Raw genomic sequence first — 20,110 nt, 5'->3', positions numbered from 1 at the left:
TAGGTGCCCTGCCTCTCTTTTTCTTCCCAGAATGCCCCTTTGAGAAATGCTCACCGACCTCTTCTTTCCATCATGTTTGCTCAGTTCTGATACATTGGCTTATCGGGGGCTCTTGAATTCCTGTCCTGAACGCAGGGCATCCCTCAGCCCCGGAAAACCTATCCAGGATTTTCCAGAGAAGGAGTGACATTAATTTATCTTACTCAGCCAGATTTGATGACTGATCAGGAAGTAGTTTAAGAAGGTGGTCATGGAAAGCAAAGGGCTTTTAGTCTCAAATGGTTTCTATGGCAAGTGTTCATTCCACAGATTACTGATTACTTTTATAGTAGAGACAGAGCAGTTACCTTAACCAGGTGCTTAAATTCAGCTTCACTGACAGTGGAAGATGCAGTGCAAAGTTCACAGAGATGCCCTTGAACTTCTCTTGAATCTAATCAAGCTGGGAAGTCCTGGTTGCAGGAAATACAGGGTGACAAAGGAATGTTTGTCAACACCTCCTCGGGACATCATCAGATGAAGTCAGAATGTGGGACTTCTGCAAGATACCTGTCTTGGGCTCTTCCAAAAAAAAATCAATGTCATGAAGGAAAGAGGAAAGGCTGGGAGGCTTGTCTAGATTTTACTTTATTTTTTAAGATTTTATCTATTTATTTGACACAGAGAGAGAGAGATCACAAGTACGCAGAGGCAGGCAGAGAGAGAGGGGAAAGCAGGCTCCCCCGCCAAGCAGAGAGCCCAACGTGGAGCTCGATCCCAGGACCCTGAGATCATGATCTGTGCTGAAGACAGCGGCTTAACCCACTGAGACACCCAGGCGCCCCACTTGTCTAGATTTTAAAAGACTGCACATGGAAAGTAAAATGATGCAGCTACTCTGGAAAATAATCTGGCAATTCGTTACAAAACTAAACATGTAATTTCCCATATGGCCCCAGAGAATTAAAAATGTATACTCACACAGAACTTGGATTTGTTCTTTTCCTTCTCCTTCTTTAGGAAGCCCTATGCTCCTATGGGCTTGAACTCACGACCCCAAGATCCAGAATCACATGTTCTACTGACTGAGCCAGCCCCGGGCCTTACTCACCAAAACTTGTACAGGAATGTTCTTAGCTTTACTGGTCAGACAGCAACCCATGTGTCCTTCAACGGGTGAATGGTTGAACAAACTCCAATACTTCCATCAACGGAATGCTACTCAGTGAGAGAAAGGAATGAATTATGGATTAATGCAACAACCCGGATGGACCTCAAGAACATTATGTTTGGTGAAAAAGTCGATCTCAAAAAATTACATACCCTATGATTCCATTTATGTAGAACTCTGGAAAATGTAAATTATAGTGACACAAGGGAGTGGGAAGAGATGGGAGGTGGGGATGGATTAAAAAGGAACACCAGAAATTTGGGGGCAGTGATGAATGTGTTCACTATCTGGACGGCAGTAATGGTGTCATGGGTGTACATGTCTCAAAACTTATAAAATTGTGTGCTTTGAATATGTGTGGTTTATTGAATGTCAATTATGACTCAATAGAGCTGTTTGTAAAAAAAAAAAAAAAAGGAACTGGAGAGTGGTTTCTGTGAGAACTAAATGAAGCATATTAGGTACTTTTTGTGTAATCTGGTACACAGTAAGTGCTCAGTGGCTGCTGTCGGAACTTGGCTGGTCTTCTGGATGGTTCCATCACATCTCCCTGCTTCTATTCTTCATAGCACTGGAATCATCTGTAATTTCCGAGTTTATCTGTTCGTTTGCTTACTTGTGGTCTCAAGACTGTGAGCTCCCTAAAGCAGGGATTGGGTCTAATTTACCGCGGGGGTGGTTTTCCCCCGGGCCGCACATCCTTTTGTTTACAGACCAGTGAAGTGTTTGATGGGTCACGGTGGCCCACCCATGTCCAGCTGGATCTGCCATCCGCCAAGGTAGGACTCCCGAAGGCTTCTGTCCGGGGACGCCCCTGGCCTTCCTAACATAGGACAAGACTAGAGGTAGCCGGTGTCGTGGAATCCAGTACACCCCTAGATGTGAGGGCACTTGGTTCCAAACACAGCTCTACCTTCCGTTGGCCTACCTTAAAAAGTATTTGGGTGAGGAGCACCTGGGTGGCTCAGTGGGTTAAATTTCTGCCTTCGGCTCGGGTCATGATCTCAGAATCCTGGGATCGAGCCCCACAGCGGGCTCTCTGCTCAGCAAGGAGCCTGCACGCCCCTTTCTCTCTGCCTACTTGTGATCTCTGTCAAATAAATAAGGCTTTAAAAAAAAAGCTTTTTTGGATGAGAAAATTGCACATTTCTTCCTATTTTTACAAGTCTCCGATTTTCAGAAGGGAGCCCATAAATAAAGCAAACTTAAATCAAACTTAAATTTCCTTTTGCTTGCAACAAACATTCCTTCCAAACTCTAACTCCTATGCTAACTAACCCGGAATACTAGCGGCTACGAGAATACGGTGAGTTCTGCACTTCTTTTTGAAAACAAATATTTTCAGTCTCCGTAGAGACTGTCAAAAATTGCCAATGCCGACTATATTTCAAGTCGTCATGGCGGGGTATTGGGAAAAGTTTTCAATTAGCAATAATCGCGCCTCGGATAAACCTCATTGGCTACGATACTGCCACTGCGCAAAGCTGGAAAACTACTACATGCACCCTGCTCCCCCACGGATGACAACTATCTTCACAGTGAGGGTGAGTTACTGCCAGCGAGTTCGTGGATCTGATGCGTTCGGCTTCCAGCAGTTATAGTTAAGGTCCGTCTGCGCGGGAGGCTTGTGGTTGTTGGATCATCTCGGGTCGAACATTCAGATTTTGGATTTGGAAGTGCATTCGCAGGGGATGCTGGGTAATCTTATGCAAATCCTCATGACATCAGAGAGATGACCAGGTTAGACCTGAATTTTGAGTTAGAAAACCTGAGCGGCGGTTTTCAAAGCTGGGAAGACGAGTGAACCAAAAAAAGAAAGGCGAGTGACTGCAGGCGGAGGTCCAGAGGAGCAAGTGGGCAAAGGCCTCAGGAGATATTTGTGCAATCTCGAACGTTACCAGGACAAAAATAAAAATATTAGCAAAAACAACAATACATGTTGATACCAGACTTATTACACATTTAATTGTTCGTCAAACACTAATAATAATAACTGCATAACACAGCTCACAACTAACGCCCAAGAACATATTCTAACAAAGCCAATAAAACTACCAAAAAATAAAACGCTGCTATTAAACCGAAGCAAATCAGTCTCCGTAGAGACTGTCAAAAATTGCCAATGCCGACTATATTTCAAGTCGTCACGGCGGGGTATTGGGAAAAGTTTTCAATTAGCAATAATCGCGCCTCGGATAAACCTCATTGGCTACGATACTGCCACTGCGCAAAGCTAAAGAGCTACGCCCCCTAATCATTACCCCCAATAGGCAAGGTTCCTATTACAAAAATGCGAGTTTGAGTCTCATAGAAAAACCATCAATTATTATTTGATTGAAAATTATATAACCGTATAACGATCTCTCGAAGATGCATAAGCTATTTCTGGGGATTTTATTTCTTGATTTCACGTAACTAAGTTTTGACGGAGACTGAAGCAAAGCATTATGGGAGGGAACATGCTAATAGCTTCATTCATAGAGTGAATTGGGGCCGATGAAAAATGGGCTGTGTCAGCGTGTGTTCACTTGACTACCGATTCACCGTGTACTAACATCTCCAAAATAGTTTTTTTCATAAATTGGAAGAAACTACATATAACATAAAATTCACCATTTTAACCATTTTTAAGTATACAGTTCAGTAGCATTAAGTATGTTTATTTGCAACCCATTCCTTCCTCTCTCAGCTCCTGGCAAGTTCTATTCTACTTTCTGTCTCTACAAATTTGTATTTCATATAAGCAGAATCATACAATATTTTATTTTTTTGTGTCTGGCTTTTTTTTTTTTTTTTTTAAGAATTTACTTATTTATTTATTTGAGAGAGAGAGCACCCACGAGAGAGCACAAGACAGGGGCTGGGGAGGGGGGCGAGGGAGAGGGAAAAGCAGGCTCCTAGCTGAGTAGAGAGCCCCATGTGGGGCTCCATCCCAGATCATGACCTGAGCCGAAGGCAGACACTTAACCAACTGAGCAACACAGGTGCCCCTGGCTATTTTTTTTTTTTAAGTTTACTTTTTTTTTTTTATTTTTTTTTTTTATTTTTTTTTTTTAAGTTTACTTTTTTTTTAAGTTAACTTACTTAAGTTTACTTTTTAAGTTTACTTACTTTTTTTAAGTTTACTTAAGTAATCTCTACACCCAACGTGGGGTTTGAACTCACCACCATAGATTAAAAGTTGCATGTTCTTCCCACGGAGCCAGACAGACGCCTGTCTGGCTTATTTCATAGGATAATGTTTTAAGGTCTATCCATGTTGTAGTATATATCAGAATTTCATTCCTCTTTACGTCTGATTAGTATTCCATTGTTTGAAATTTTATTACCCATCTATTGTTCTATGAATCTGCATTGTTTCCACTTTTTGGCATTGTGAATAATCCTCCTACAAACAGAGGCATACTAGTATCTGTTTGAGTCCTTGTTTTCAACTCTTTTCTGTGTATAGTTGGAAGTGGAAATTCTGGGTCATAAGGTAATTTTGGGGGAGTTAATTCTTTTTTATTACCAAAAGGTGTTTTGTGGGGTTTTATTTATTTATTTATTTGTCAGAGAGAGGAAGTGCATGCACAAGCAGGTAGAGTGGCAGGCAGAGGCAGAGAGAGAAGCAGGCTCCCCGCTGAGCAAGGAGCCCGATGCGGGACTCGATTACAGGACTCTAGGATCATGACCTGAGCTGAAGGCAGTGGCTTAACCCACTGAGCCACTAAGGCATCCCTAATGCCAAAAGGTTTTTTGTTGGACACCTTAATTCAGAGAGAAGAGGCTGAAGAAAGCTATTTTCATAGAAATGTTCACAGTTTACAAAGTTTGAAGTAATTTTCGCTTCCACTGCCTGTTTTCCTTGGCAAGTGGAAAGCAGTCAGAAACGTGTATCTGAACTTCTTTCTTCCCTGAACTATATTCTCCAACATACTTTTACTTTCTGCTACCCATTAATATGTAAAAAGCAGTCTCCAAAAAAGTGACGTTTTCCCTAACATTTTATTGTATTTTTAAAATTTTTATTTATTTACAAAAATGTTATTTCTTTGTGAGAAAGATTGAGAGCAGGAGGAGGGGAGGGGCAGAGGGAGAGGGAGAAGCAGACTCCCCACTGAGCAGAGAGCCTGACACAAAGACTTAGGACCCTGAGATCATGACCCCAGCAGAAGGCAGATGCTTAACTGACTGAGCCACCCAGGTGCCACCCAACATTTTATTATAAAAAATTTCAGGGGTGCCTGGGTGGCTCAGTGGGTTAAAGCCTCTGCCTTCATTTCAGGTAATGGTCCCAGGGTTCTGGGATCAAGTCCTGCGTTGGGCTCTCTGCTCAGCAGGGAGTCTGCTTCCACCTCTCTCTCTTTCTGCCTACTTGTGATCTCTGCCTGTCAAATAAATAAATAAAACCTTAAAAAAAATTTTTTTTTCAAACATATGAGGTTCCTGGTGGGCCCAGTCACTAGAGCATGAGACTCTTGATCTTGGGGTTTTAAGTTTTTTTTTTTTAATGCTTTTTTTTAAAAAAAAGATTTTATTTATATATTTGACAGAGAGGTCACAAGTAGCAGAGAGGCAGGCAGAGAGAGAAGGGGGCCTCGATCCCAGGACTCCTGAGACCATGACCTGAGCCGAAAGCAGAGGCTTAACCCACTGAGCCACCCAGGTGCCCTTGGGGTTTTAAGTTTGAGCCCCACTTTGGGTGTAGAGGTCACTTAAAAATTAAATCTTTTTTTTTTTTTTTTTTTTTAAGTAGGCACCAAGCCCAGCATGGAGCCCAACACAGGGCTTGAACTTACAACCCTGAGATCAAGAAACTGAGCTGAGATCAAGTGTTGGGTGCTTAACCACCTCTAAAAATAAAATCTTAAAAAAAAAAATTCAAACATGAAATGTTCAGAATGTTGTTTCAGTGAACACAGTCATCACCTAGATGCAAAAATGACATTTTTAAAAGTCCTGTTTGATGCCTATGTGTAGTTAATTTTTTTCCCATAGGGTAAGAAAAATTAGCAGGGAGGGGGGAGATTAGCAACTTGATTAATTTTAGATTATTTTACTTTGATCCAATCAAAGACTTAGTCATTAAATTCCTGGTGTGGTGAAATTGTGTATTTCACCAGCTGCCTTGGGTGACTTCATTCTCCATGGATGACTTTCCAGCACTAAGAAAAATTGAAAAGTCAGCTAATTTCTCCCTGGAACATGAGATTATTTGGGGCCTAAAAGCACAATAGCCCTGTATCAGGCAGTCTCGCAATAAATGATGCTCATTCTATTTGGCAAACTGAGAAAACAATATGGGTTGGAAATTTTTCATAATAAAATGTGGCTGGGGGAATGTCAGTGTTTTGCCATTTCAATAGGTTTTGGTCAAATACCCATAAATGCAGAGAATGTTGCTGATTACATTTTTTTTTACTTAGTAAAAATTTCCAGTCTATATTTTGGGCCTTTCTTTCAGCCAGTGTGGTCAGGTTAACTAGGGCACAAAAGGCTGTCATGTCAGGTGATTATCCCAGCAGGGTGACCTATCTTGAGCTATTGCCGGAGGTCCTACCCTCAAACACTAACCTGGATGACTTTACCAATATTTACCTCCACACATTCAGTGAAAGGATCAGGAGTCAAACTTTGACTCCAACTTCTAGAATACTCTTCTGGGCTTCAGTTTATCTTAAAATGGGTGAAGTTGTACCTTAGGTGATCTTCAAGGTCCAGGTTAGCTGGCCTTTGATTATGTTCTCAACACAAATTGATAACTTATTTAGGTGAGGCTAGAGAAAAAAGGTTCTCTTTGGTTACATATTAGAAACAACTGGGAACTTTGTAAACTGATTGATGCCCAGGCATCTCCCCAGACCAATTAAATCATAATATCTGTAAGTGAGATCTAGGCATTGTGTTGGTTAATTTAATAAAAACAAAGAAGGAGAAATAAAATAGGAGAAGCCAAGTGGGCAAACACAGTATTTCCTGTATATTATGTGTGGAGTTAGTTGTTCATATAAACTCCAAAAACATCAGTTTTTCAGATATTTGTTCACAAACTGCTGCAAGGTGAAAACTTGATTTCTTCATGGTGAGTGCAAAGGATCGTAATCACTGAAGTTGAGTATGAGTCTAGTCTAGATCCATTGTTAAAGTTTCTATTTTTTAAAAGATTTTATTTATTTATTTATTTGAGAGCGAGAATGAGACAGCAAGAGAGGGAACACAAGCAGGGAGAGTGGGAGAGGGAGAAGCAGGCTTCCGGCTAAGCAGGGAGCCCCATGCGGGGCTGGATTCCAGGACCTGGGATCATGACCCGAGCCAAAGGCAGACACTTAAGGACTGAGCCACCCAGGCGCCCGTAAAGCTTCTATCTTAAGAATGAATTCCTAACTTAGTGCTGTTTGGATGTATTTTGCACTCAGCACTCCGGTGTGGAAACTCGAACCATTTCTCTCAAAGGGACACTGTGTTAGTTTAGAAGACAGCAGTCCCATCTCCAACCAAGGTTCAAAACCTCTGACCCTGAAACGTAGACAGGTGGCGCTACGAGACAATCTGGGCCCCTTCACTGTGAAGCCCAGAGGATTGTGGGACTTGTAGTTTTTATGCAGCGTTTCCGCTTCATGAACTACATTTCCCCAAATGCAAAAGTAGCCAGTCAGTTGCATGGTCAGTCGTAAAGTGTCGTTTGAGCTGTGAAAGGTGAGTGTGTTCTGTGTGAGCTTCGGGTTTCTTGTAAGGTTTGCTGTAAGGAGTACTGTATTAACTCTTTGACCTTTGGTGGAACCTGGCAGGGAGCTGTGGTTCTAATAGAGCGTGTTTTCAGAGGGGTTTCCCCAGCCCTTTGGTCTCAGGAATCCAGACCAGATTTGTTTAGCCGTTCACGTGTTGCTGTGGAATGTCTACAGAAATCAGGGTCCTGAACCTAGATCTGAAAAGCCAGGCATAAGATAATGTCTACATACGGGGTGCGATCACTAGAGAATTTCTGCATTATGTTAAGTAGTATGTTCAAACCTTGTTTTTACAGCTAGAAAGTTGGGGTAGTATGTCCTGCCAGGCCTCACTATTCTGCTGTGTCCCACTAGCGGTGTTTGCGATTGAGGGAAACTAGTAGAATATGGGAGAGATGGAATAAAAGATGTGCATGTACTTAGTTACATTAATAAATAAAAAGCCATAAAAAGCATAAGTCTGAAATGTCTGAGCAACGACTTCAACACCTAGCAAACTAGAATTTAGATGCACTCTTTGTTATTATTATTATTATTTTTTTAACAATAAGATAGAGGGACAGCGAGAGGAGGAACACAGCAGGGGGAGTGGGAGAGGGAAAGCAGGCTTCCTGCTGAGCAGGGAGTACGATGTGGGGCTTGATCCCATGACCCTGAAATCATGACTGGAGTGGAAGGCAGACGCCCTACGACTGAGCCACCCAGGTACCCCTGAAATGTGCTCTTTAGTTTATGAAGAAATACTTATCATTTATCAAATGGGAAGTAGGTTTATGGAACACACGGTCTCCCAAGGGATGGCAGTAACTAAAATTATAAAGGTAGTACTCCAATGAAGATGTCTTTAGAAGTCTAGATGGAATAACAATGAGCTATTAAGGGATTTAAAAAATATATCAGGAGTAGGCCATTAATATTTTGAAATTTATAAGAAATTTTTTAAAAAAGATTTTTATTTACTTGACAAAGACGGTTAGTAACACAGAGAGAGAGAGCACATGAGCAGGGGCAGAGGTAGAGGGAGAAACGGATTCCACTGCTAAGCAGGGAGTCCAACCCACAGCTCCATTCCAGGACGCTGGGATCATGATCTGAGCCAAAGGCAGATGCTTAACTGAGGCACTAAGGAACCCCTTATAAGAAATTTATTTCTAAACCACTTTATTTATTTATTTATTTATTTGACAGAGATCACAAGTAGGCAGAGAGGCAGGCAGAGACCTGGGAGGGGGGCAGGGGGAGCAGGTTCCCTGCTGAGCAGAGAGCTTGGATGTGGGGTTCGATCCCCAGGACCCTGGGATTGTGACCTGAGCTGAAGGCAGAGGCTTTAACCCACTGAGCCACCCAGGTGCCCTGAAACACTAAGGTTCTGATACATTCTTCCTTCCAGTCCCTGGAATTTACTTACTTACTTACTGTCTCTATATATTTGTGTATTTTGGACAAGTTATATAAATGGAATCGTACAGTATTTGTCCTTTTTGGCTGACTTCTTCACTTAGCATAATGTTTTTAATGTTTATCCATGTTGTAACTTATATCAGAACTTCATGTGTGGGGTGCCTGGGTGGTTCAGTCAGTTAAGCCTCGGCCTTTGGCCCAGATCATGATCCCAGGAACCTGGAATCGAGTCCCGTTTTGGGCTCCGTGCACATCACGGAGCCTGCTTCTCCCTCTCCCTCTGCCCACTGCTCCCCCTGCTTGTGCTCGCTCTCTCCCTGTCAAATAAATAAATAAATAAATAAAATCTTTAAAAAAAAAAAAAGAACTTCATGCTTATAGGTAAATAACATTTCATTGAATAGATATGCCCCATTTTGTTTATTCATTCATTGGTTGATGGTTGCCTCAGTTTTTGTAGTTGTTTTTGTTTGTTTGTTTTGGGTTTTTTGGTTGCTTTTCTTTTTAGAACCTGGTTTCTCACATCAGGTTTTTTTCTCTCTAGAATGAGGATGAGTTTTGGGTTGACTTTCAGGGCAGCAAAAAGCCGCTGGATGGTGAACGTCAGCCGGCAGTACTCACATGGATCCGTTGGGTTATTTGTGCCACCAAGTCCTCCTCTGGACCCTGAGAAGGTCAAAGAGTTACAGCGCTTCATCACTCTTTCCAAGAGACTCCTAGTGATGACCGGGGCAGGAATCTCCACCGAGTCGGGGATCCCAGACTACAGGTCAGAAAAGGTGGGACTCTACGCCCGCACTGACAAGAAACCCATTCAGCACATGGATTTTCTACGGAGTGCTCCAATCCGCCAGCGGTACTGGGCAAGAAACTTTGTAGGCTGGCCTCGATTCTCCTCCCTCCAGCCTAACCCTGCACATTGGGCTTTGAGCAATTGGGAGAGACTTGGAAAGCTGTACTGGTTGGTGACCCAAAATGTGGATGCCTTGCACACGAAAGCAGGGAGTCAGCGCCTGACAGAACTCCACGGATGCATGCACAGGTGCAGGAAGTTCCAAATAGTTTGAATGCAGCAATGTGTGCTTCGTAAGAGCAGAGACCTTGGCTATCTTGATCACTGTGGTTTTCATTAGGCTTTGAGAAAAGGATTTGGAGCAAACTGTTTATTTTGGAGTCAATCCCAGCAAACTCACAGAGGAACAAACTCAGTGGGGAAATGAAACAGGGTAGGGAAGAAAAGCCAAGAAAAGGGTAAATTAAGGAATGGGTTGCTGCTTTGGGGAGCTGAGGCTCAATCCTTTGAGGAGCCCTCTGTCAAGAGCATGCTTCAGAATTGTCTCACTGAAAGTCAAGGAAGCTGGGGCATTTGTCCATCATGTCCCATCCCTCATTGGTTGAGGGTCAGTTTAGGGGAATTAAGTCCCTAACACTGACTCTTCAACTCTGGAGGAGGCTTCCTTGGCCAGTGAACACCCTAAGAGAGATGCAGAAAGTTGCTTACAAGGGAACTGTGTGCAAGTGGCCTATAGGGTGTCTTGCGAGGACTATGAGCAAAGTGCCAACAGCATAGGCTATAAGCCAGTAGATCTCTGGTGCCTAGACACATAGAACACAGTACAGCCTGGCATATAGTCAGAACCCAATAAATACTGATGGAAGGAAGACATGTAGCCCTGGCAATAACTTGAAGCTAATTGGAAACCATTTCTTTAGTTTTAAGCCCCAGAGATCCTGCCAATCATAAAATATTTATTGGGTGCCTACAACATGTTGTGTGCTACTTGGTGGTAGGGAGGAGTCAAAGCCAACGTATAAAACATGGTCTACTTTATATACGAGAAGTTTGTGATCTTTTTGGGGCAGGGGGAAGGATCCAAAAATAACATGTTTAACAAACAACTCCACACAATTGTTAAATTATGTGGTCCTTGATAGGCATGTTTTGCAAGTTCAGAGAAACAGATTTAGGAAAGCTTGGAGTAACTGGTCAAGCTTTTATGGGAAAGATGGGGCTTAAGCCTAGCTCAGTTCTGACTAGGCAAAAGGAGGGAGAGGGCTTTCTAAATGAAGAGAACTTGCAGAGCCCAGAGGAGTCTTGCTTGGCCTATGTGGAGAGTTACTATGAAATCAGATTGTCTGGGAAGGCTAGACTCAAATCATGGGTGCGTCTGAAAATAGTGCAGTGCAATTTGGGTCTGTCGTGAGAGACCAAAGGGGAATATTAGTGGTTTCTGAGCAAGAAAGCCATATGATAAAAATAGCATTTGAGGAAAGCCACACAGAATTAGAAAGAATGACTCAGGGAGGTCAGCCCAAAGGACCTAGACCCAGGTGGTATCAGGGGAATTCCAGAGCTAATGATGGCCATGGGTCCATTAAAACTTTCTTTGCATGATAAAAATTTCAAATGTCCCTAAAAGGAAAGTAGCATAATGAATTCCCATGTACCATCACTCAGATATAAAGATTTTATCATGTCTACTTTACCCCCTCTCTCCTTGTCTCTTAATGTTTTTTGTTTTTTTGGGCTTTTTTTTGCAGACAGATTACAAATAGGCAGAGAGGCAGGCAGAGAGAGAGGAAGGGAAGCAGGCTCCCCACTGAGCAGAGAGCCCCATGCGGGGCTCAATCCCAGGACGCTGGGATCATGACCTAAGCCGAAAGCAGAGGCTTTAACCCACTGAGCCACCCAGGCGCCCCTCTTAAAATGTTTTAAAACAAATCCAAGACTTCTTGTCATTTCGTTGGGGGCCTTCAGTTGTTTTTTAAAGATTTATTTATTTGAGGGAGTGTGTGTGTGTGCACACGAGTTGGGGGCGGGAGAGGGAGAGAAAATCTCAAGCAGACTTCCCACTGAGCATGGAGCCCAACATGGTGATTGATATCACAACCCTGAGATCATGACCTGAGCTGAAACCAAGAGTCAGATGCTAAACTGACTGTGCCACCCAGGCACCTTTTTTTTTTTTTAAGATTTTATTTTTTTACATAATCTCTGTACCCAAGGTGGGGCTCGAACTCAGAACCCTGAGACCAAGAGTCACATGCTTCACCAACTGAGCCAGCCAGGTGGCCCTCATAGGGGGCCTTTTAAGTAAAATAATCAACATAATCTGAAGGCTGACTAGATAAAAAGGAGAAAAATGAGTAACAAGTTTTTCCAAGGGTTCCCGCCCAAGTAACTGGAGAAAGTTCAGTGTTGGAGAAGTTGGGGAGGGGCGGGTGAAGACAGAGGTAAGCTGGACAGGACAGTCAAGATGACTTGGAAGTTTGGGAGAGTGGCCAGGAGTGGAGTCATGTATGGGAGAGGACCAGCAGCACAGAGGCATCGTGGCAGTGAAAATGGAGAGTCCCGAGGGTGGAGAAGGTAGAAGAAAACTGGCTGGAAGATCGAGGAGTAGAGAAGAAACCAACTAAACTGCCTTTTGTTTTTTCTTTTAGCAGCTATTAAGGGAATGCCCACTGTCTGTAGGCACCGTTCTGGTGGTGGGCATAGCACAGTGGTCAAAGGACTCAAAGTTCTCACTCTCATGGAGCTCATGATTAGAGAGGTAATAGGAGAAAGAGAAGGGGCACCTGGGTGGCTCAGTGGGCCTCTGCCTTCGGCTCCGGTCATGATCTCAGGGTCCTGGGATCGAGCCCCGCATCAGGCTCTCTGCTCTGCAGGGAGCCTGCTTCCCCTCTTTCTCTGCCTGCCTCTCTGCCTGCTTGTGATCTCTCTGTCAATAACATCTAAATAAAATCTTAAAAAAAAAATCTAAAAAAAGAAAAAAGGAGAAACAGAAGACACTGGGTAAAGACATCAAGGGGAAGAGTGTTTTAAAGAGACAGTGATAGACAGCAACCATTGCCCCAGAGGAGGAGAGCGAGGGGAGCGAGGGGAGGGAAAAGCATGGGTGTGGGCACTAAGGAAGTCATCTGTAGTTGTGCTAAGGATATAAAATGAGTTGACAGGGTAAGCAAGGAGTCTGAGTAAGGAAGACAGATGTACACTCCTTGTTCTATGGGTTGGCAGTAGAAGGAAAGTGAGAAATGGTGGTACTTAGAGGTCACGAGAAGGTATTCCTAACACGGGGGAAAGATTCCCTGTTGGGAATGGCAAGCACTGTTGGAGGAGTTAAAAATGGCTGGAGATGAGACGTCTTTGGCAGCTTCCTGCCTCCTCGGAACCAACCATTGAGTCAGTTTCTTTGGTTTCAGGGTCCTTTGCTTGGACTGTGGCGAAAAGATTCCCCGTGGAGCGCTGCAGGAGCGTTTTGAAGCCCTGAACCCCACCTGGAGTGCTGAGGCCCATGGCCTGGCTCCTGATGGCGACGTCTTTCTCACAGAGGAGCAGGTGCAGAGCTTTCAGGTCCCGTCCTGCGCTCGATGTGGAGGCCCCCTGAAACCAGACGTCGTTTTCTTTGGGGACACAGTGAACCCTGACAAGGTTGACTTTGTGCGCAGGCGTGTAAAAGAAGCCGACTCCCTCTTGGTGGTGGGATCGTCCTTGCAGGTATCTGACTTGGGATGGAGACCTCCGGAGAGGCTTCCTATTTGGTTTATTTCTTCCTGCATCGAGAGTTCTCTCACCTGTGTCTTCTTGTTGTAAGGTGTACTCTGGCTACAGGTTTATCCTCACTGCCCGAGAGAAGCAGCTTCCAATCGCAATACTTAACATTGGGCCCACACGGTCGGACGACTTGGCATGTCTGAAACTGGATTCTCCTTGTGGAGAGTTGCTGCCTTTGATAGACCCACACTAACCACAGCCTGATGCCCCTGAGCCAGAAACAGACTTTCACTGTAATCCTGCTATTAAAGGTAAATGCTTTCTTAGATAACAGTTTCCAGTTCCCATTCAACTGAGAGCACTAACAAAATACAGAAAGTTCTAGGCTTTTTTTTTTTTTTAAGATTTTATTTATTCATTTGACAGACAGAGATCACAAGTAGGCAGAGAGGCAGGCAGAGAGAGGGGGAAGCAGGCTCCCCACTGAGCAGAGAACCCGATCCCAGGACCCTGAGATCATGACCCAAGCTGAAGGCAGAAGCTTAACCCACTGAGCCACCCAGGCGCCCTGGAAGTTCTAGGCTTCTTAATGTATGGCTATTCTTTTTTTTTTTTTTTTAAAGATTTTATTTATTTATTTCACAGACAGAGATCACAAGTCACACAGAGATTACAAGTAGGCAGAGAGGCAGGCAGAGAGAGAGGAGGAAGCAGGCTCCCTGCCGAGCAGAGAGCCCGATGTGGGGCTCGATCCCAGGACCCTGAGATCATGACCTGAGCCGAAGGCAGAGGCTTAACCCACTGAGCCACCCAGGCGCCCCACAAATAAATAAAATCTTTAAAAGGAAAAAGAAGACTTTAATTTTTGGAGTAGTTTGAGGTTTATGGCCAAGTTGAGCAGAAAGTACAGAGTCCAACATGGCCCTTTGCCCTGGGCACTCACACAGTATTTATCATTCACCTACTGACATCTTGGTTGTTTCCAAGTGTTTGACAATTATGAATTAAGTTGCTGGGCATAAGTTTTCAACTCATTCGGGTAAATACCAAGAAGCAAGATTGCTGAATCGTATGATAAAAGTATGTTTAGTTTTGTATGCAACCGCCAAACTACCTTCCAAACTGGCTGCCCCATTTGTGTTCCCACCAATGAATGAGAGTTCCTGTATAAGCACTTTTCAAAAACTATTTTAACTGAAGTATGCTATACATACAGAGAAGAGCATGTATTATAAGTAGACAGCTTGATGAAGACATATAGCATCTAGATCAAGGAACAGAACATTACTAGCCCCAAAAAAGCCCCCTTGGCGCACAAACTTTTTAAAGTAGTAGCCTCCAACCCCAGAGTGGAGCTCAGTATGGGGCTTGAACCCACAAGCCTGAGATCAAGACCTGAGCCCAGATCAATAGCTGGAGGCTCAACCGACTGAACCACCCAGGCGCCCCAACACACACTTTTTTTTTTTTTTTAAGATTTTTACTTTATTTATTTGACAGACAGAGATCACAAGTAGGCAGAGAGGCAGGTAGAAAGAGAGGAAGGGAAGCAGGGTCCCCACCGAGCAGACAGCCCGATGTGGGGCTCGATCCCAGGACCCTGGGATCATGACCTGAGCCGAAGGCAGAGGCTTTAACCCACTGAACCACCCAGGCGCCCCCCCCCCCTTTTTTAAAGATTTTATTTATTCATTTGAAAGGGCGGGAGAGAGCACAAGCAGGCGGAGAGGCAGAGGGAGAGGGAGAAGCAGACTCCCTGCTAAGCTGGGAGCCAGATGTGGGGCTCAATCCCAGGACCTGGAGATTGTGACCTGAACTGAAGGCAGATGCTTAGCCATCTGAGCCACCCAGGTGTACCCCCCCACCTGCCAGCTTTTTAATACATTTTTTAAAACTAGGTTCTTCTTCTTTTTTTTTTTTTTTTAAGATTTTATCTATTTATTTCACAGAGACAGAAATCACAAGTAGGCAGAGAGGCAGGCGGGGGGGGGTGGTGTGGGGTGGGAAGCAGGCTCCCTGCTGAGCAGAGAGCCCAATGCGGGGCTTGATCCTAGGACCCTGAATCATGACCTGAGCTGAAGGTGGAGGCTTAACCCACTGAGCCATCCAGGTGCCCCTAAACTAGGTTCTTATTACCAGAATACTACATATTTATTGTAGAACATCAAGATGATACAGATAAGGGATGCCTGGGTGGCTCGGTTGGTTAAGTGGCTGCCTTTAGCTCGGGTTGTGGTCTTAGGGTCCTGGGACTTGAGTCCTGCATTGGGCTCCTTTCTCAGCGGGGAGCCTATTTCTCCCTCTGTCTGCCACTCCCCCTGCTGTGCTCTCTCTCTCTCTAATAAATAAAATCTTTTTTTTTTTAAAGATTTTATTTATTTATTTGATAGAGATTACAAGTAGGCAGAGAGGCAGGCAGAGAGAGAGGAGGAAGCAGGCTTCCTGCTGAGCAGAGAGCCCTATTTGGGGCTCGATCCCAGGACCCTGGGATCATGACCTGAGCTGAAGGCAGAGGCTTAACCCACTGAGCCACCCAGGCGCCCCTAAATAAAATCTTTTTAAAAAATGATACAATTAAGTAAAAAGAATATAATACAAATTACCCATTATGCCATCACCAAGATAAGCAAAGTTTAACATTCTGGTATAACTAAATCTTTTTTACAAAAATTGAATCAAGGTTGTTCATGTTTTATCATATCCTGTTTTCACTTAACTAGATGTGCTGGCCATCTTTACACGCCCCAGATGCTGTGTTTTTTTTGAATGGTAGGCTGGTGTTCACAACCATTACCCCCATCCACTCTTGGCTTATTCAGCATTAACTTCTTTCCTTTCTTTTCAGATCCGTGGTAAGGATTCCTCCCTTCTTCCTCTACCTAATCAAAGCTCACTGGATGCAGCCTGTAGAGGGCAGCAAACTGACATCTTTCTCCAGCCCCTCTCTGAACTGGGCAGGTTTGAGTGTGACTGATGAGATTTGACCCTGAAGAAAGACTTTTTCAAAGCAGTGGCTGCTCTGGATAGGGAGAACTGCCTTCACTTGCTTTTTATCTCACCAGGCGGAAGAAACAGCTTGGGAAATAATGTAGGCCAGAACAGTCTCTGGAGTGCTAACCCAGGAATCTCACTAAGGTGGGGGGTGAGGGGAGAAGAAAATGACTTCATTTATAATTACAAATGGTTAAGTGTCTCTAACTGAAACATTTTTATATATATTTTTTAAGATGAGTAATGGTATGAGTGAATTTTTTATGAACGAAGGAATAAAGGAATCCTATTTTTAATAGTACACTGGGTATGTGGGCTGTAGGTTTATATTTTTTTAATCAGCTAAAAGAGAATGGGCTTTATGACACAGTTCTCTGAGGATTTCTGCTGGATTTCAGCTGCCAGAATGAGACATTTGCCTTGAACCTGGTCTATAGAGAGGAAACATGTGGGCTCTTAAACTGATTTGTTTCTGCCAAGTAAGGCAGCAAGCCTGTACCAGGCTAAAGCTTTCAGCACAATCTCATCAAAAAGTAAAGCGGATGAAAGAGTCACAGCCTTTTCTAGCTAGTCTTCTGTCTAAAATTAGGGCAAGGAATACATGTTCATCCTGCACCTGCCTAGAAAGTAAATTTTAGTTAACAGGGATAATCCAGGATCTTGAAACCAACAGAGTTCTTTTCATCTGCACAACTGTATGTTTTCCCATAGCCGTTAATTCTGAAGAGGTGTACGGTTGTTGTAAATCTCATTTCAGCTTTTTTGCAGAGGATCCTAAGGTGCTTTGAATCAGATTTGCTCAGTTACCAAAAGTCAGTACCAGTAATTGTATTCAGATCTGGGTCTTTTGGATCTCAAGCTATTCTCATCCACAAATTTCATCAGGGGTTACTATATCAGTTACCGATACTATATTAAGGTACTAAGGCTACAAAGATACAATCTCTTGGCTTCAAGTGGCTCACAGAAAATGTACTATTTCCCCATCCTTACTCTCTACCACAGAATGTCACAGATTCATGCATGAGATGAGAGAGAATGAGAGCAAATTAAATGCATCCCCCTCATTTTATTTTGGAGGAAACTAAGATCCAGACTTACTGAAGGCCATGCAACATAGTTTCAGAGCCAGGACTAGAATCCAAGACTTTCCTCCCAGTTCTTTTCTTTTTGAACAACTGCTTCCTATTTGTCTGAGGCTTATGCTTAGAAAGAAGCCTGAATTAGAAGCCAGCAGTACAACTGGCCAAGGAGACCAGGAATGATTAAGCTGTAGCAGGCCCTGGAGAGCAGGTTAGGTTGCCAGAGAGGGAGGCAGGCTCTATCACCTAATGCTCGCATGATTCATGAAACCAAGTCTTCAGGACCTTAGGAATGTTCATTTTGTTCATAGTTCCTCCTGAGGTGGAATTCCTCCCCCAAAATTTGTCCCAAGACAAACTCTGCAAAGATCTCACGTCTCCTCACTTTACATCTTTTGCTTTTTACCAGCATGGCAGTTCCTAACCTACTGTAAGTGTCCTCTGTTGGAATAACAAACTGACTAGTGGGTGCTATCAGTTTGTCACTGCCCCGGTTACAGCCTTCTAGCTGCATGTAGCTTTGGGCATGACCTTCCTCAACTGCTTTTATGGCTCTGCTCTGCTATCACAGTTTTAGTAAGTAGAAGTCACAAAGGCAAACAAGTACATAACACTCAAAACCAATTTCCCACTAACTTATATTCCTTCTTTTATACTGTCATAAGTTATCTTTTAGCTCTCCCTTAAATAATAACATTTATTGAGCACACTATATCCCACTGGGCATATATTATGCAAAGTATTTCACAACACATTATCACTTCACTCGATGAGTTAACCCAGTAAGAAATGCTTGGCCACGCGTAAGGGTCAGTCTTCAGTCAGTGAATGCCAAACTTTTCCTGAGGATCCATTAAGGACCAATAGGAAATTCAATACTCCTAGGTAGGGCACTAACTGTCCTAGATTGCCCAGTACTGAGGGGGTTTCCTGGGTTGCAGGATTTTCAGTGCTAAAACCAGGATGAACTGGTTACCCTGCTCCTAGGAATGGGGTATAACAGTTATCAGTTAATTGAAATAGTTAATTCCAGATATATTATCCTTCTTGGGATTCCAGATGGTGCTCAGATCCAGATTTTTTATTTAATCTTCATGTCACAAAACAGATAAATTCCACTTTGTGAAGGGGGGGGGTTAATCTCGTCCAAGAAAGGAGAGAGAGAGAGTGTGTGTGTGTTTCCTCTATTAGAAAAGGAATATAACACGAAATTGAAACTCTTAGGATATAGACAGACCTGGATTTCCATCCCTGTCTTGCTACTCACTAGTTATGTGAATTTGGGCAAGTGATTAATCTTCAATCTCTTTGGATGAGGATACCAGTAGCTACCTCACTGGGTTGTTAGGAAGATTAAGAAAGACAGGGATGCATCTGAAACTCCTAGCACAGTGCCTGGCACACAGTAAGCAAATATCAGCCATGACCACTTGGCTAAAACTTTGTCCTCTACTAAATACTTCAACTAGACTCGCATGGGTCTTTTCCAGAGCTACATTCCTTTTTGTGTACCTGTCGTCTTTTTTCAGAAGATTACAAAAGCCAAGTCTTACCTGATAGAATAAAGCCTTTCTAAAGAAAATAAAGAGTATCCTTGCCTCTCCTTCTCCTTGGGAAAATAGTATTTATGGAACATTTACTATAGAACAAGCACTGTCGGAAGCATTTTACAAGGCGTTGGCTCACCTAATTCCCACAACCCTATGATCTGCACACTATTATTTCTTTTGAAAGATGAAGATCCTGAAGCTTGGAGATTTTATGTGACTAGCCCAAGGTCACCTGGGGTGACCCGGCCAGTAACCAAAGCCAGTCCATCCAGTTCTGAACTCCCTTTCTTTAATGATCTATAGAAGCCCGGTGAGGTGACCCGGTGAAATAACTGCGCAACTGCACTTTGGGAGGGAAGAAGGGCAAGACTCAAGAAACTTCTTGAGGTGACCCCAACTAGGTCCTGAGCGATGAACAGGCAAGCACCAGGCGGGAATTGGGGGAGCATTCCAACCGGAGGTCAGAGCTGCAAATCCCTTCACCTTCTGTTTCCCCTCTTCGAAAATGGGGACTTGGGGCGCAGAAGCCCATGGCTCGCCCAAGAGCCACTCGCCTCTCTCCTCGCGCCAGTTTGGCTCCCCGCACCCTAGCTTCCCGGCCCCCTCGTCCCTTTCCGGGATGGGAGCCCTGGAGCAGCTCCCCACCAGAAACCGTTATGGGGCTGGGGACGAAGGGGCGCGTGTGGGGCCGACACACCCAGACAGGCACGCGCACCGCAGGAAGGTGGACCCCA

The 20,110-nt window shown here is 43.8% G+C and overlaps 1 protein-coding gene across 3 annotated transcripts; it reads left to right on the top strand.

Moving 5' to 3' along the window:
- Positions 1 to 7,788: 7,788 nt before the first annotated feature.
- On the top strand, positions 7,789 to 19,400 carry SIRT4 (sirtuin 4). Of its 3 annotated transcripts, none has more exons than XM_080821669.1 (5): positions 7,789 to 7,828; positions 9,806 to 10,303; positions 13,462 to 13,756; positions 13,854 to 14,064; positions 16,599 to 19,400. In XM_080821669.1, exons 2-4 carry the CDS (start codon positions 9,807 to 9,809, stop codon positions 14,004 to 14,006), a joined length of 945 nt encoding a protein of 314 aa, XP_080677795.1. In that variant the 5' UTR covers positions 7,789 to 7,828; position 9,806; the 3' UTR covers positions 14,007 to 14,064; positions 16,599 to 19,400. The 3 variants fall into 3 exon arrangements, with proteins under 3 accessions (XP_080677795.1, XP_080677794.1, XP_080677796.1); XM_080821668.1 differs by lacking the exon at positions 7,789 to 7,828 and adding an exon at positions 7,909 to 8,565; XM_080821670.1 differs by lacking the exons at positions 7,789 to 7,828; positions 16,599 to 19,400 and adding an exon at positions 8,430 to 8,565 and having other exon boundaries at positions 13,462 to 13,945.
- Positions 19,401 to 20,110: the final 710 nt, after the last annotated feature.

Source organism: Martes martes (genome assembly GCF_963455335.1).
Source record: "Martes martes genome assembly, chromosome: 13".
NCBI classification, from domain to species: Eukaryota; Metazoa; Chordata; class Mammalia; order Carnivora; family Mustelidae; genus Martes; species Martes martes.
This window is presented reverse-complemented; position numbering and strand designations above follow the sequence as displayed.

Excerpts from the sequence above, each read along its gene's own strand:
- SIRT4 (XM_080821668.1), top strand. The coding sequence starts at position 8,522 with ATGACTGGAGTGGAAGGCAGACGCCCTACGACTGAGCCACCCAG. Across the intron at positions 10,304-13,461 it reads CTCCACGGATGCATGCACAG|GGTCCTTTGCTTGGACTGTG; the intron begins GTGCAGGAAGTT and ends CTTTGGTTTCAG. Across the intron at positions 13,757-13,853 it reads TGGTGGGATCGTCCTTGCAG|GTGTACTCTGGCTACAGGTT; the intron begins GTATCTGACTTG and ends TCTTGTTGTAAG.